Source organism: Engystomops pustulosus, chromosome 8, assembly GCF_040894005.1.
Source record: "Engystomops pustulosus chromosome 8, aEngPut4.maternal, whole genome shotgun sequence".
In the NCBI taxonomy this organism is placed as follows: domain Eukaryota; kingdom Metazoa; phylum Chordata; class Amphibia; order Anura; family Leptodactylidae; genus Engystomops; species Engystomops pustulosus.
In genome coordinates, this window is record NC_092418.1 from 41,673,568 (window position 1) to 41,690,574 (window position 17,007).

General features: G+C 41.2%; 1 protein-coding gene across 1 annotated transcript in view; it reads right to left on the reverse strand.

The window, feature by feature from the left end:
- Positions 1-17,007, reverse strand: part of METTL22 (methyltransferase 22, Kin17 lysine) — a 151,698-nt gene that overhangs the window by 107,038 nt on the left and 27,653 nt on the right. The window contains exon 4 of the mRNA XM_072120770.1: positions 827-867. Within this exon, the coding sequence (XP_071976871.1) occupies positions 827-867 (41 nt within the window). The remainder of the gene's footprint in view (positions 1-826; positions 868-17,007) is intronic.

The window sequence follows — 17,007 nt, forward strand, 5'->3', positions numbered from 1 at the left end:
ACAGCCGGCCCACCAAGCCCCCTGCAGTATACAGCCGGCCCATCCAGCCCCCTGTAGAATACAGCCGGCCCACCCAGCCCCCTGCAGTATACAGCCGGCCCACCCAGCCCCCTGCAGTATACAGCCGGCCCACCCAGCCCCCTATAGAATACAGCCGGCCCACCCAGCCCCCTGCAGTATACAGCCGGCCCACCCAGCCCCCTGCGGTATACAGCCGGCCCACCCAGCCCCCTGCAGTATACAGCCGGCCCACCCAGCCCCCTGTGGTATACAGCCAGCCCACCCTGCCCCCTGTAGAATGCAGCCAGCCCACCCTGCCCCCTGTAGTATACAGCCAGCAAAAAAAAAAAAAAAAACACACTAAAAAAAAAAAAAAAACCCACCTTATATACTCACCCTCCTGTGGCCCCGATGCTCAGCGCAGCTCCCTGATGTCTTCCGCACAGCTCCTCTTCTCTCTGTAACAGCCGGCAGAGACATGGCCATGTGCTCTGCCGGCCGATGCAGAACATGATGCGGCCGCTGCTGACGTCATAGTATGATAACATGGCCGTGTGTCTGTCGGGTGTTACAGAAAACCGAAGAAAAAAAGAGAAGCCGCGGGGAAGACAGAAGAGGACCCGTGCCGACACTGTGGAGCCGCGTTGAGCATCGGGGCCGTCGGAGGGTGAGTATATGCGGTTTTTTTAATTGACATTTGTTGTGTTGAAAAACTCTTATAAAACTGCGTATACACGAGGATATACGGTATTCAGATTGTAAAGCACAAAATCAATTTTTTTTAAAATAATGATTTTCAATAATAAAACTTAATCTCTTTTCCTACCTGTTTGCCAACATCTTCTAGTGGTGTGGCCATTGTATGCTCTGAAAGACAAATAATAAATGTATTACTGTATACATACAATTATTGCTGTAAATAGACCTCTGTCAACAGATCTTGGACACAAAAACTATCAGCATGTTCTCAGGTTCCTGAGAGTTCCTTAGGGCTAAACCTTGTAATTGTAGTCCAACCTTTCCATTCACTTAAACCTTTAAAGACCTGGCCCTTTTTTGTTTTTTCATTTTTATTTTTCATTCCCCACAATCAAAAATCTATAACTTATAACGCAAAGAGCTCTGTTTGGGCTTGTTTTCTGCGTAACAATTTGCACTATAGTGATGGTATTTAATATTCCACGCCGTGTACTGGGAAAAAATTCCAAATGCAGTGAAATTGGTTAAAAAACGCATTTGCACCATTTTCTTGGATTTTACGGCTTTCACTGTGCGCCACAAATTTCATGACTACTTTATTCTTTGGGTCAATATGATCAGGGGGATAACAAATTTGTATAGGTTTTAGAATGTTTTCATATATTTACAAAAAATATTGGCGCCAATATCTTTTTTTATGCTTCAGTGTACGGAGCTGTGGGTGGTGTTATTTTCCGTGACTTTTGATTACGTTTTTAATGTTACCATTTTTAGGCCTGTACGACCTTTTGATCACTTTTCATAAAAAATGTTTAATTTTCCAAAAAGTTATATTTTGATAGATCGGGCACCTAATGTGTTTGTGATTTTTACAGTTTATTTTTATTTATATCAGTTTTAGGGAAAGGGGAGTGATGTGAATTTTTAGGGTTTTTTATTATAAATTTTTTTTTAACTTTTTTTAAAAATTTTTACTTTTATTTTTCAGACCCCCTAAGGTACTTTAACGCATGGTTGTCCAATTGATCCTACCATATACTTCCATAATACTGTATGTCAGTATATGGGAATTTTTCTCCTCATTCATTACAATGTGCAAATCGCACATTGTAATCAATGAATTAAAACGAGTCAGCCTTGGTTCTTCGGAAGACCCAAGGATGTCATGGCAACGGGGCCCATGCGCAGCCAACTTTTTGAAGCCGGCGATGTGTGGGTTATCACCCCCGATCAGTTCTAGCACCAATCGCGGGTGTTAACGAATAAGTCTTTGCTGCAATATGCCAGTGAGCCCTCTCCATGCACCCGCAGCCGACCTGTGACGTGCTATTAGGTCACGAGTCGTTAAAGGGTTAAATGAAGTCACAGAAAGTATATGTCTACATATGTTACTAGACTCCAGCTTCTAGGAAAATGGAGAAAGCATCCCTTCTGTCTGTTTTCAAATATGTGGTGTCAGGACGTTTGGAGGACTATCAAGAGGTCCTGAAATGGTTCCTGTGTATGTGACTATTGAGAGCAAGAACAGATGTAGAAGGACTTCATAGATGAAGGTCCTTCTCAGTATGAAATTTGATTGGTGCTTTGGGTGGCCAGGGAAGGCTTGGGCCTCAGGCTTCTGCCCAATCAGCCCATTTATAATCCACTACTGAATAGAAGTGTCCAAGACCTGTCTCTGGAGACCTCAAAGTTACTTGTCCTGTTAAAGGTGTTTTCCGGTCACTATATGTACTTTTTTTTTTAAACTGACCAATTGTTTTGCATATATTATACCTCACCACCCTGGGCTGTATACTTTGGTTTCCTGGACTTGTCCCTTCACAGCTTGCAGCTTCATCACTCCAAGATGGCTGCCCCCTAATTGAAAAAACATGTCCCAGAATCCCTCTGGTCAGCATAACCTCTTCATACAGAGGAAGGTGCAGTCACACTCCCACAGCAGGGAACAGAGAGCTGATTACACATGTGCGACTGTAAAGCAGAGACCGTATACAGGTCGTTACTATGGAAATTGTAAGTGTAGCAGGAGCTGGCAGTGCACAGGAATGACTTTGATTTCATGAAAAGGGGGCAGAAGATTTAATGACACTGAATTAGTGAAGTGATAAGTGTGGGGAGATGGTGTAGTGAAGTCAATCGTTGTCACCGGAGAACCCATCTAATAGAGGGACAAGTAATGGAGCCCCAAACTTTCCAATTTGCAATGAGGGGGGTGGCTGATTGGTATTGAATATTCTTATCTGATGTGAGTTGTACGGTATATATACTCGTGTATAAGCCGAGTTTTTCAGCACAAAAAATGTGCTGAAAAACCTCACCTCAGCTTATACACGAGTCAATGATAAAAAAAAAAAAACTTAATACTCACCCTCTGGTGTCCCCGTTGTTCCTCGCGGCTCCCGATCTCTGTCGCGGCTCCCGGCAGCTCCCCGTGTCTCCTCTTCTGTCTTCTCTAGCCGGCAGAGTCGCGTCCATGTGATCTGCCGGCTGTCGCACACTACAATGCAGCGCTGTCACCGCTGATGACGTCATCAGCGGCGCATCACAGTGTGCGACGGCCGGCAGATAGAATGGACGCGACTCTGCCGGCTAGAGAAGATAGAATAGTGAAGAAGCCGCCGGGAGCCATGAGGAACATCGGGGACACCGGAGGGTGAGTATTATGTTGTTTTTTTTTTTTTTTAATCTGTATGCTACACGGGGGTCAGGCTGTATGCTGCACGGGGGTCAGGCTGTATGCTGCACGGGGGGCAGGCTTTATGCTGCACGGGGGGCAGGCTGTATGCTGCACGGGGGGCAGGCTGTATGCTGCACGGGGGGCAGGCTGTATGCTGCACGGGGGGCAGGCTGTATGCTGCACGGGGGGCAGGCTGTATGCTGCATGGGGGGCAGGCTGTATGCTACATGGCGGCAGGCTGTATGCTACATGGCGGCAGGCTGTATGCTACATGGGGGCAGGCTGTATTCTACATAGGGGCAGGCTGGCTGTATACTACACCCTCGGCCTATACTCGAGTCAAAAGGTTTTGCCAGTTTTCTGTGGTAAAATTAGCGGTCTCGGCTTATACTTGGGTCGGCTTATACTAGAGTATATACGGTAAAACAATTATTATACATTTTAAGCCTAAAGTACCACCAATACAAATGTACCATCTTCATTAATATCCACTACTAGTAGATTTACCACAGATCATTTATACAAAAGCTTTCACATGGCAAATACTGGAGCCTGACTTACAAGGGTAAAGTATAATAAACAATAATTATTTCAACCCATCATTCTGCAAGTTGCAAAGGGCACGCACCGAGGTAAAAATATCCAGTCATCATATACTGCAATGGCAGATATTTAGAGGAAATATTCTGTGTGATGTTCCTGCTGTAAGGGAACGCAGTACTTTGGCTTTTTAGATTTAACTTACTAACAATTCACATGATTTACAGAAAGTAAATTCACAGAAGGTTTTCTGCAATTACGATGTTGAAACAAGAGACATTGTTAAAAACCTACCATTATTCCAAAAAATGAAAACAAAAAACGCATTTTTTGGAAATTTAAGCATACTACAATATTCAACACCATTTTATTACATTTTTTAAATCTTTTTCCAGGCACAGTAATTTATTCCATTTTTATGTAAAAGGGGTTGGCCACTAATTGGGTCACTCATATTATACGAGTCAAAGGGAACCTATCACCAGTGACCTCATTTTCACTAAAGACAGGTTGCAGAAGCCCATCACACATGCAGTGCAAAAATGCCTCTTTGCCTTTTATAAGCATTTGCATTACCACATATAATTGTGTGTTATAACTTACCTTGCACCCTGACAAAATCATGAGTAAGTCACAGGGGCCTGGCTTTGGTTTGGATGCATTTCAAAAAACAACATGTGACTTGTGTTACTTACTCCTCAGATCTTAGCTCCCACCCCCACTGATGTCATCTCACCAGACAGTGAACTCTGTGAAAGAGCAGGAGGGAGGAGCAGTATAGGAGCACAAAGGTGGGGGCTAAGATCTGAGGAGTGAGTAACACAGACAAGTCACATGTTTTTTTAAATGCATCCAAACCAAAGCCAAGCCCCTGTGACTTCCCCAGGATTTTTTCAGAGTGCAAGGTAAGTTATAACACACAATTATATTGTAATGCAAATGCTTATAAAAAGCAGAAAGGCAGATTTGCACTGCAGGTGTGATGGGCTTCTACAGCCTGTCTTTAGTGAAAATGAGGCCCCTGGTGACAGGTTCCCTTCAAAGGTGGTCTGTAGTGTGCAGGAGCCATAGGTTACGTGACCCCCGGGCAGCAGGTCTCTTAGGCAAAATTAACTTTTTTGATAAATCTTCAGTTATTTGCATAAGTTATTTTGAGCCTAATCCATGTGTGGTGGAACACACAGAAAAGGTGCAGGTCTTTCATACAGATAATATTTCCATTAGTTCTTCAGTTAATTGGGCCTTAGGGAAATATGCAAATAGGTTATCCAGGATGAGACAAGGCAATCAATGCCTCTATTTGCTACCATGCAAGGCAACCTTACTAACACCAAGTAGCCTAATCACATGATGTGGGATTAAGCCAAACCAGTGTATCTAGAAGGAACAGATTCCCTACTGTAGACAGCGCTTTCAATGTGGTTGGGTCTCTTCAGTAGAGTGCAGGGAACTGGTTTGGCTGAGTGAGAGGCTTTTGATTAGGTTCAGGAAGTAAGAGTTCTCCTTACTGAGACTTTGCCAATTAAGGCTGCCTTGTAGGCATGTGGAGATTTATAACCATTGGAACACCAGGCTCATTAGCATAATTGTAAAAGTTTTTTTTAGAAGGAATGAGGCCATGGATAACACATAAGAAGATTACCACAGTCACAATGCCTGTATCTATGAGTAAGTGCCCCTGGTTTTTCCTTCATTATTTGGCTTGGGCTCTCTCCCTCCATAGATCAGCAGGATGTCAGTGAGCAAACTGATTCTTATCACAGCAAAGATATACCGATAATTATTAGAAAGTGCAAACTACTGATAACAAAAAAAAAAAGATTAATTTACAAGTAACACCCCCTGAGGAAGCAGTATGTGTGATACACACTTCGAGGTGCCTAGGGACTCACGCAGTACTATGGGTGAGACACTTGTCATTTATATGTCAAGGGTGTTTGCTCTTAGGTTCTCTCTTAACACACATTAACAGTGATTGGAATCAAGTGTTTATAATAATCATTATTAAATATTCATGAAGGTCTTTTGTAGTTGGGCGTTTCTTTTCTGTAATCCATGTATGGTACTGTAGATGCTTTCATGGATATCATTACTTGAAAGTTATCATTGTTTTCATAAATGAATACAAAGAGATACTCTCTTTCATGTGGGCTGCACTTTATGTACATGCTCAGTAGTGAAAAATCTTCGCAACAGTTCAGAGCAAAAAGGCACTGGGAAGGATTGCTAGAGAGAAAGCACGCTATGGAGTTGTGGAGTCTGTGACCACTTTGGTGCAGCTGGAGTGGGAGTAAGGGAAAAGCGGAGTCGGAGTTATAAGTTTGACATACTGACTCCACAGCCCTGATTTCAAGATACCAGCACTCAAGACCAGATCTTTAGGGATTTAATATCATCATAGTTAGAGTTATGAAGGAACTCTTCTTTCACTAAACAGTAACTGGTACTGTCTCATAGGATTTGTTTGCCTCCCTCTCAATGAAACTGTAGAGTTATAAGATGGAGTTAATGGAACACTTTACTATTTTAATTTTATTCTGTACCATGAATTGTACCCGTATTAAATTTCAGGGGTGGAGAACATTACACTAATAAATGAAGTAAAGTAAATATGTGCACATTCTGCAGAGCATCACTAATTCAGACTCTTACTGATATAGTCAACAACAAATTCTCAAACTCAACATTTAGATATTGTAATTCATTTGGAATATATTTTTGTAAGCCATTAGCAGTGGGTTTCCCCGATGTCACAAACTGAGGGTATCTGCCATACCATAAGATTTTGCTAGGGTTCTTCGGACAAACCTCCAGATGGTAAATTGTTTGAGCACAGGAAAGCTTCCCAATATATTGCAGCTTGTTAAAGGAAAATCAAAGCTATTGCAGCTATAAACCGGTGAATGAGGGACATATTGGACCACAACTGAAAGACTGTAATTTCAGTTTACATTGGAATATGTCATCTTTCATCATAAGCCTCGGTTATACAGTGTAGCATATGGAAGCAGAATGCATCTTCTGATCTGCAGCCAACTAATCTGGGAAATACTTTGTTGAAGAATATGATGGAAGTGGCCCAATATAATATTTAAAGCACAACACAAATCAATAGCTTCTGTGATTTAAGACAACTTGCATATCACCTGCCTATGTCCAGCAGTTTCTTTGCAGTATTTACACAAACTGGATGGAATCTTACTACTAGAAGGGGGGACTGCTGCTCCCAGCTCATTCTGGAGAGAGGGGGTGGTTATGGGATGCTGTGTGTGTGTGTGTGGCTAGCTGAAAGCTTTGCGTCTGTGCAGATCTGTGGGCACACAAGTCTCCAGCAAAGAATATAGATGTTGAAGGGTTCCCCTTTTGCCTATTGGTCCCTCCATCCCGGTCTGTGAATTTGTAGCACTTTTTCTTTCATATACTCCACTGCTGCAACCCTCCCCTGCCACAGCTCTCTGGACACTATCTACAAAGCAGGAAAGCTGTTAGCCCTTAGTGATCCCACAAAGATTATACACTTCATGTAAACTGTTTCACTGCTGGTTTCTACTACTTATTTCATCCTCCTCCATGTGATGAAAACTGTGCAGTGGATAAGCTTGTAGGAAACTCACTGGATTTCCTGCTAAATTACTTCATGAAAGGACAAAAGCATCATGGGACATGAAGGCAGCTTATAATTGACTAAGCTTTAGGGCTAAGACTGGAAGGAAGTTAGTTAGTCTCCCACAAAACTTCACAGGGAATCAAATTCAATAAATTGGCAAAAGAATCATTAAGAAATCAGAGTTGTAATTTAATTATGGTTAAATAACAGCATCTTCTTTAATAGGGAAAACATGTAGGCGTATATCATCATCACAATACCTAAATAGTGAGGTATAATTATACTGTATGGTCTAACAACTAACACACATTTTGTTCATCAAGTTCAGCCAATGAAGGTAACCACCAATTTAAATAGTTTATTTTTTTTCAAAACATATGACAAAAGCAGGGGTCTAAAACTATTGCGAAACCACAACTCTCATCAAGCAGTGACAGCCTTTAGCAAGAACCGCAATAGATTTTGCCCTCATTGGTTGCACATTTGTAATTGGGGACATGGCTTTCAAACCAAGCTATTTTTTCTATTATGGAATAAAGAGTCCTTGGCTTTCCTCATATAATACGCAAGTACTTTCACAATTATTGGAAAGTGGACAGGTCATTGTGACTTAGCAGTGCAGTTCTCACCTTACTTACTGTAGAGTGCTGTAAAAACTCTTTTTAACTTTAACCTATATTTCATCCCTCTCTTTTTTGGTAGCCATCAGGTTTTAACTAAGGCCAAGGGGAAAATATGAAATTTACAAAAACAATTCATTATTTACAGTGCTGTGCGAAAGTATTCGGCCCCATTGAATTCTCTACCTTTTGCTGCATTTCAGGCTTCAAACAAAGATATATAAAATTGTATTTTTTTTGTGTAGAATCAACAAGTGGGAGACAATTGTGCAGTGGAATGAAATTTACTGGATAGTTTCAACTTTTGTAAAAAATAATAAACTGAAAAGTGGGGCATGCATTATTTATTTGTCCCTTTACTTTGAGTTGTCAGGGTTCGGGATCAGTGGACCACCGCGGGAGATGGTACTAGCCGACACTTAGGACCGAATCTAAGTGGCACCTGATCTTCACCAGAGCCTCCCGCAAAGCGGGATGGTCTTGCGACATGCCACTAGGTCGTTCCACAGGTGCGAATAGCCCGCGGTGGCAGCCAAGGTTGAAGTACAAATACAGAGGGGAGTCTCATAGTAAGGTTCAGACAGAGAGCCATTGCAGGCAGCAGAGGTGCAAGGTCAAAGTCCAAATCCGGGGTCAGCAACGGGAGATCAGAGCAGATGGGAACGGGAACACTGGAGCACGGGAAAGCAGGAACACATGAGAAAGCAGGAACACACGGGAAAGCAGGAACACGAATGCAGGAATACACAGGGAACTTTCTCTTCATGCAAAATGGTGGGGAGTGATGGCAACCGCCACATTAAATAGCAAACCCGTAAGTAGCCAGCACCAATCAGTGGTGCGCTGGCCATTTAATATTCCGAGTGCTGGCGTGTGCACCGCCTAGGCCGGACAGGAGCAGGAGCATGGAGAGATGAGTTCGGACTGGGGAAGCACCTGTGACAAAGTCCAGCAAACTATCTCCAGAAGTTCAATGAGGATCTCTGAATTATCCAATGTTTTCCTAAATGACTGAGGATAACAATATAATCCACCTGTGTGTAATCTCTGTATAAATACACCTGTTCTGTGACAGTCTCAGGGTTCTGTTTAAAGCGCAGAGAGCATCATGAAGACCAAGGAACACACCATGCAAAACTGCTGTTCACAAAACACCCTCCATCCAATCTCACTGAGCTCCAGCTGTTATCCAAAGAAGAATGGGCAAGAATTTCAGTCTCTCGATTTGTAAAACTGATAGAGACCCGATAGCCCAAGCGACCTGCAGCTGTAAATGCAGCAAAAGGTGGCGCTACAAAGTATTAACTTAAGGGGGATGAATAATATTGCACACCCCACTATTCTGATTATTTTTTTTTACAAAAGTTCAAAATCTGCAATAAATTGTGTTCCAATTCACAACTGTGTCCCACTTGTTGTTGATGCTTTACCAAAAAAAATGACAATTTTATATTACCTATATAATATTACCTATATTTTATATTACTTTTGCCAGAAATGTGGCAAAAGGTAGAAAAGGTCAAGGGGAGCCAATACTTTTAAGGCACTGAAAGTATATTTTTTCCTTGGTTTTTTTCATCAACTTTACTAATAATAATTTTAAAAAACATGAAAAGTGACATAAAACATGCCTTTCATATATTTTCCACAAGCCTTTACCTTCATGTTCTGAGATAATCCTATGCTGCCTTGTGAATCTGAGGTTAAAATGTTCTGCCCTAGGAATCGATAACCATGTCTTAAAAAAAACAAGTAGGAAAATCGGACAAGGAGTACAAAAAGTTTGTACTTGAAGTGAAAGAATTCACTGAACTTCAGCAACCGCAGAAGAAATTTAGTGCTTCAAAAAAAATAAATAAATAAATAAATATATATATATTACACACACACATATATTATTATATCTATCAAGTGACCTTTTCGGGTTATTAAATGGAATGTGATGCAATTTTTCTATTTTTCCTTTTAAAACCAGATAACTTTATCTAGCTTCGTTTCATGTCGTGTCCATGATAATGCACAGGATAGCTGAAGCTTATCACTGAGGTCTATACTAAGCTATTGCGGGGATTTGATACCCCAACAGCCTCTAGAAATCATTCAGCCCTGCTCATTCATTTCCGAGCCCATGGCTTTATCAGTCATATGCAGGTGGTGTATGTATACTGGCAATGCAGAGGCGTGAGTAACTTGACCTCATACTGCCCCAATCTATATAAAACCATCATCTACTGGAGAGACTTTGCCGATATAAAGAGAGTATGTATCTACCTGGAAAACTTGGAATGCCGAGAGATATATGTAGAGATGTAATTTATATATTTATTTATATATACACACACAATGAAAGTCCATTTAAACCCAATAAGGGAGGCTGCATGATCTGCGAGTCTTGGCAAATAAACCCCTCTAGGTATAGTAATGGAAACATAGGCAGCACTCCAAGCTACAGTGCTGCCTGCGTTTTCATTAATATATATGTATATTATATATATGTGTATGTATTTACTACATACTTTTTATTTATATAAATACCACACTAGTACAATTGTTAATGGTAACTAAATTTTACCAGCTAAATTATATAAATAGCAATATCAATAATAGTGCAACAAATAAATGACATCTATACTTACTGTATACGATCAGTTAACCAACTACCCATATGTGGACATGGACTATATACACTTAAGAACTGAAGTGTGAGCCACATTTAAAGATGGCCTTTCACCATCCCATACCTAAGAAACTCCACATATCATAATGTAGGAGCTTACACATGGATTCAGGGGCATTTTCAGTTTCTCCAAGGCCCCACCAGATATCAGCCCCGATGTCTGACCATTCTTATCTTCTAAAAAGCTGTTGCTTCAGCAAGAGTGGGGGAGAGTGTGTATGCTAATCTTCGCTAACACTGTCCATTCAACGCTGGGAGCTACTCATGATCTGACTATGCCACAGCGAGAGAGATCACTCTGCTTGCTGCTGTTACATGGATCTCACCGAGCTCTAGCTAGCGAGATCACTCTGCCAGTTGCACACTGCTGCTTCATGTAGAACGTGAGATCACACTGTGTTCTGACACGACACCTACAGGTCAAGCTGACAGAGCAGAAGTGAGGCAAATATACATTTTTTAAAACCCCTAAGTAATGAGCAAATTAATAAAATAAATGTGGCACTAATATTACAACGAGCATTGTACACCTCTCTGGCACCCTAGACAATGAACAGTGTATACCTCAATAGCCACCCAGGCAACGAGCATTGCATACCTCATAAGTCCTGTTAGGCAACGAGCATTGTGTAGCCCTCCCCTAGACAACAAGAACACACATGCAACCACATTAGCCCCACTTCTAAGGCAACAGGCATTGTACACCATGCTCATCATGTACAGATGCAGCCTTTAATTTCTGGGGTTGAAGAACCCAAACCCACAATACCGCCAGCCTGCAGCCAGTCTAGTACTTAGCTAGTGGCAAAAGCTTTCACCAACACTAAGCCTTGTTCTTAGTAGTGGACACCAACTGTTAGATAGAAACGTTACTAAGGCAATGTTATTAGCACTTAGGGCAAAAAAAACAAAACACATTTTTTAAAATATGATATGTATAAATAAACTTATATTATTTTTAGTTGTCGATGTAGTCCGCTGCAGCCCACCACATACAAAAGATTATGAAACTCAAAGAAATGTTAAAAGGTATATTCCCACAAAGACAAGATTCTTAGATATACTCAGGATAACAAAATAACACACATTCTCTAATTCACTGTTATTGACAAAAATACAGGATTTCACAGATATAATTCCAACCTGTCTCATGAATAGAGTTCCCAGTCTGCTTCTCCTTGTGGCTTCCAGCCCCTCCCCCTCCATTACAAGACCAGCTCACACACAGACACTTCCTGCCAGCAAGCAGCAGTTTGCCGAGGCTTGCTCTACAAGCTACAGGCAAGATAAGATCTTAATCCATGAAAGGGATGCACTCTGTGTGTGTTATAGCACAGATGAAGCAAAGCTGACGGTGTTTGTCATAGCTTAGCAGTGCTGAAGTCTCGCATTGGGTGTTATTTGAATCTCATCTCTCATCTCTGACCGGTCTCATCTCATTTTTTTCCTCTGTGTAGGATACTGGTAGAATGTTCAAAAGCTAAATAAAAAAAAGTGTATATAAACCAGTATATAAATATAAGCACATTGTCAGCACACAGCATCTCACAGTACTAAAGGAATTATTATGTGTCTGCTTAGAAAATCCCAGCCCATACTCAGGAATTTTACACTGACCATCACCGAGTTATAGGAGCTAAAACAGCAAAACCCTTTAAAGGGTTCATTAAAACAAAAGACATTTAATTCTCACCTGCTCCTGGGTCAGGGCATACTCTCTTCTATTAACATGCTGGGGTTATGGTCAGACAGGCAAAGGGGCGGGTAAGCAAAAATAGGGGAGGGAGGGGTAAGCCCTGTAAGTGCCTAGGGCAGAATCAACACTGAAACACAGCCTTGCCCCTAACAACAATCATGTACAGCGTGTTAAAAAAGTATTTAGTCAACCACCAATTGTGTAAGTTCTCCCACTTAAAAAAGATGAGAGGGGCCTGTAACTGACATCATTGGTAGACCTCAACTATGAGAGACAAAATTAATAAACAAATACAGAAAATCCCATTGCCTGATTTTTTAAATAATTTATTTGTAAATTATGGTGGAAAAATCAGTATTTGGTCAATAACAAAAGTTAATCTCAATACGTTGTCATTGCCAACTAATCATACAGAAAATGTTTGACCTCTGTTATGTAAGTTTTCACAAGGTTGGCACACACTGTTCCTGGTATAATGGCCCATTCCTCCATGGAGATCTCTTCTAGAGCAGTGATTATTTGGGTCTGTCGCTGGACAACACAGTCTTTCAACTCCATCCAAAGGTTTTCTATGGGGTTGAGATCTGGAGACTGGCTAGGCCACTCCAGGTCCTTGAAACGTTTCTTATGAAGCCACGTCTTCGATGCCCTGGTGGTGTGCTTGGCATCAGTGTCATGCTGAAATCATTGTCATGCCACACTTCATCTTCAATGCCTTTGCTGATGGAAGGAGGTTTGCACTTACAATCTCACAATACATGTCCCATTCATTCTTTCATGTACACTGATCAATCTTAATGATCCCTTTGCAGAGAACAGCCCCACAATAGGTCTGGTATTCTTTGGATGCACCTCAGCATTCACTCTCCTCCAAACAGAAGGAGTTGTGTTTCTACCAAACAGTACTAATTTGGTTTAATCTGACATTCTCCCAATACTGTTCTGGAACATCCAAATGCTCTCTAGTAAACTTGGGACAGGCCTGGACTGTACTGGCTTAAATGGGTTTGCCCATGGAAGAAACATTCTTAAATGTCAATCCCCTAGCAATGTTTACACAGTATAGCACAAGATAACTTTTAACCCATTACTTTACAATTTTACTCAGTTTTTTTCAGTTTTATTGCTGTTTTAGCTCCTATCCCTCAGTGTAAAATTCCAGGGTGTGGGCGGGGACTCTTAGCAGAAACTTCATGATACCTCCAGTTATCTGTGTGGTGATAATATGGTTACATTATCATGGTACAGGTTTATATACACTTTCATTTAGTTTTTGAACATTGTACTAGTATCTGACACTTGGAAAGAGAGAGGAGACAGATCAGAGATGAGAAATTATGAGATCCATGAGATGCATATTACACATGACTTTCTTCCCTCTTACCACAGCTCTATCAAACTGTCAGCTCTACTATATACCTCCCTCCTTCTGCCCTGGATAAAGAACTTATTTGCCTGTAGCTCTCCTCACGCCGTGACATGCCAGCGGAAAGTCAGTATCTGTGTGTGAGAGCTCATCCTGGAATGCAATGGGAGGGGTCCCTGCAGGGAGCAGAGGGGGAGAGAAGCTCAGTGAAGCATTAAACAAGATGGCTGCGTACCCTAAAGTAAGAAGATACAGCGTCCGGTCTAGGGGCAACCAAAATTGTGTACACCAGGACTGATAGAGACAGGTTGGAATTAGTATCTGAAATGCGTTTTTTTTTTTTAACATTGAATTAGAGAATGTGTTATTTTGTTATCCTGAGTACATATAAGAAAATTTCTCAGTGGGAATACCCCTTTAAGCAGGGGGATGCGTCTGGCACTGCAGGATCTGAGTCACTGGCGGCGTAGTGTTAATGATGCTAGCATTTGTTACGTTGGTTCCAACTTATATATATTGGGTTGGGGTAATGTATTGACTGAAAAAGTAGATCCCACATTTGAAATATGTATATAAGCACAAGAAAGAAGAAAGGCAGATGTATGCGAGTGAAAAAGTATCAAATTGAGATAAATGTGAATCATAAAAACAATTAAAAACCCTACATGGGAGGGTGACATAATAAAGGTTCTCCCCAGCATAGAAGAATCAGTTGTGTAGTACAGGAAACACAAGTATAGAGATAATACATACAAACACGGCAACAACTGTACAAAACAATAATGTCAACCAGTCGGGACACAGAAGTGTATGGTAGTAGTCTAGTAACAATATACAATCAAGAGAGTGCCCAACATATATAGAGGTACAAGCAAGAGAGATGTTATTACTGTGTGGTGGATGTAGAGCTGGGGATGCCCCACGCGTATCGCCTGGCTCGCGGGCTTCTTCAGAGGATGACGAACTTTCCAACTTTCTGCAGGTCATTCACTTGTTCCCCCGTGTGGTTCTGGAATTTTTGCTCGCCATTCTTGTGATCATTTTGACCCCACGGGTGAGATCTTGCATGGAGTCATTGATCGAGATGAAGATTATCAGTGGTCTTGTATGTCTTATATTTCCTAATTATTGCTCCCACAGTTGATTTCTCACACCAAGCTGCTGGCCTATTGCAGATTCAGTCTTCCCAGCCTAATGTAGGTCTACAATTTTGCTTCTGGTGTCCTTTGACAGCTATTTGGTCTTCACCATAGTGGCGTTTGTAGAGTGACTGTTGTGGACAGATGTCTTTTATACTGATAACAAGTTCAAACAGGAGCCATTAATGCCGAAGGACAGATGAAAATCTTAAAGAAGATGATACAGGTCTATGAGAGACAGATATCTTCCTTGATTGTACATAGTCCAATTGTGGAGCAGCACAGTGAGCGTATTGGATCAAGCTGCATGCCTACAACAAACCCAATCCACAGGTTTACACAATCAATATCCAAAGAACATACAATGAGGCAGCACTCCGGTGAATTCAAAGTGATTTTTATTCACCCATAGCAATAAAAAGTGCAACATTTCAGCTCATCAGAGCCATTTTCAAACATACAAACCGGGTGTGTCTTCATACCCACAGGAAATAACATCATACATGGCATCATTCCTTGATTGTAGATGACCAAATCCTTTTTTCCCACCATAATTTACAAATAATTTTTTTTTGTTGAGGTCTACCTATGATGTCAATTAGAGGCCTCTCTTTTCTGTTTAAGTGGGGGAACTTGCACAGTTGGTGGCTGACTAAATACTTTATTTCCCCACATACTACAGCAAACACTTACTGGCTATGGAGATGACTCAGCCCGTGAGCCCACTCCATGCACCTGCACTCGGCGCGTGACGTACTATTGCGTCACATGTCAGTAAGGGGTTAATTATATCATCCATGTCCATGCATGGGAAGAAGGTGAACACTGTACAAAGTGTGTCCATGAAGAATTAACAGCATCAGACAAAAGAGCTGTACGGTGGTTGAAGAAAGGGAGTGCAGCTTACTGGAGAATTGAAAAGACTGTAAAGAACTGATCATTGACATTCCACATCTTGTATGAAATTGTCACACTGTACCTTCTACAGTATAGTGCTAAACTACTGTAGCAAACAAGTCCATTTTGGTATGGATGGAATGGAAGCCTGTGGAAAAATAGCTGTTCTTGCCCATAATAAAAATGTGAGAAAGCAGCTTGCAGTTGTTCAAGTGGAGATGAAAAATACAGCATTGGTTGAGACCACAAAAACTAAATTGATAGTCCCTAAAGGAAAAAAGGTGGAGAGTGAAACATTTCTGCAAGCAGATGAGCATTGAACATGTGGAAGATATTGGAGTTGATTGTTTGAAGATAGCCAAAGGAGATATCAAATCATGCTTGGTATAGTAGAGTGCAAAACCCTTCCATCATTCATAGAAAATAAACTCAATAAGAATGAAATTGTGGCTCGTCATTGGTCATGTTCTCATATAAGAACATTTATCTTTATTAATTATGTTTTTCAAATTAATAGTTTACAGTCAACTAATCCTGTATTGGATTTGTCCTTTCTTTTCACAGGGTACTGAGCGGTATGGTGTTGCACGTGTGCTGCACCGTACTGCTTCTGTAGGGCGCCATGCGCCCATTGCCATATATATATATATATATATATATCGGCCGTATATACGTCCAGCATACAGCAGTTTGAATATAGCCTTAGGCTGGATACACACAAACGTTGGCCCCCCCGCCGAGCCATAGTTGGGTGGGCATGCTTCGGCTTGATGGTGAGGAGGGTTCACCCCTCCCCTCTCCATAAAGATGCACGGCGCACAGGACATGTCCTATCTTTTTCCCGTGTACAGAGCGGTAAGGTAACATATGTGTGTGGCACCGTATTACTCCATGCGCCCATTGCAGCCGTACATACATTCCCCATACGGTTGTGTGAATTCGGCCTTACTGTTATGTACAATGGAATTTATTATCAGTATTATGGTTGTTTTAGTTATTATGTATTAAAATACATAAAGAACACATAAATAATTTATTTTAGTTGGGTATTATTTAGACTCTCAACATGTAAAGAATAATGTAACATGA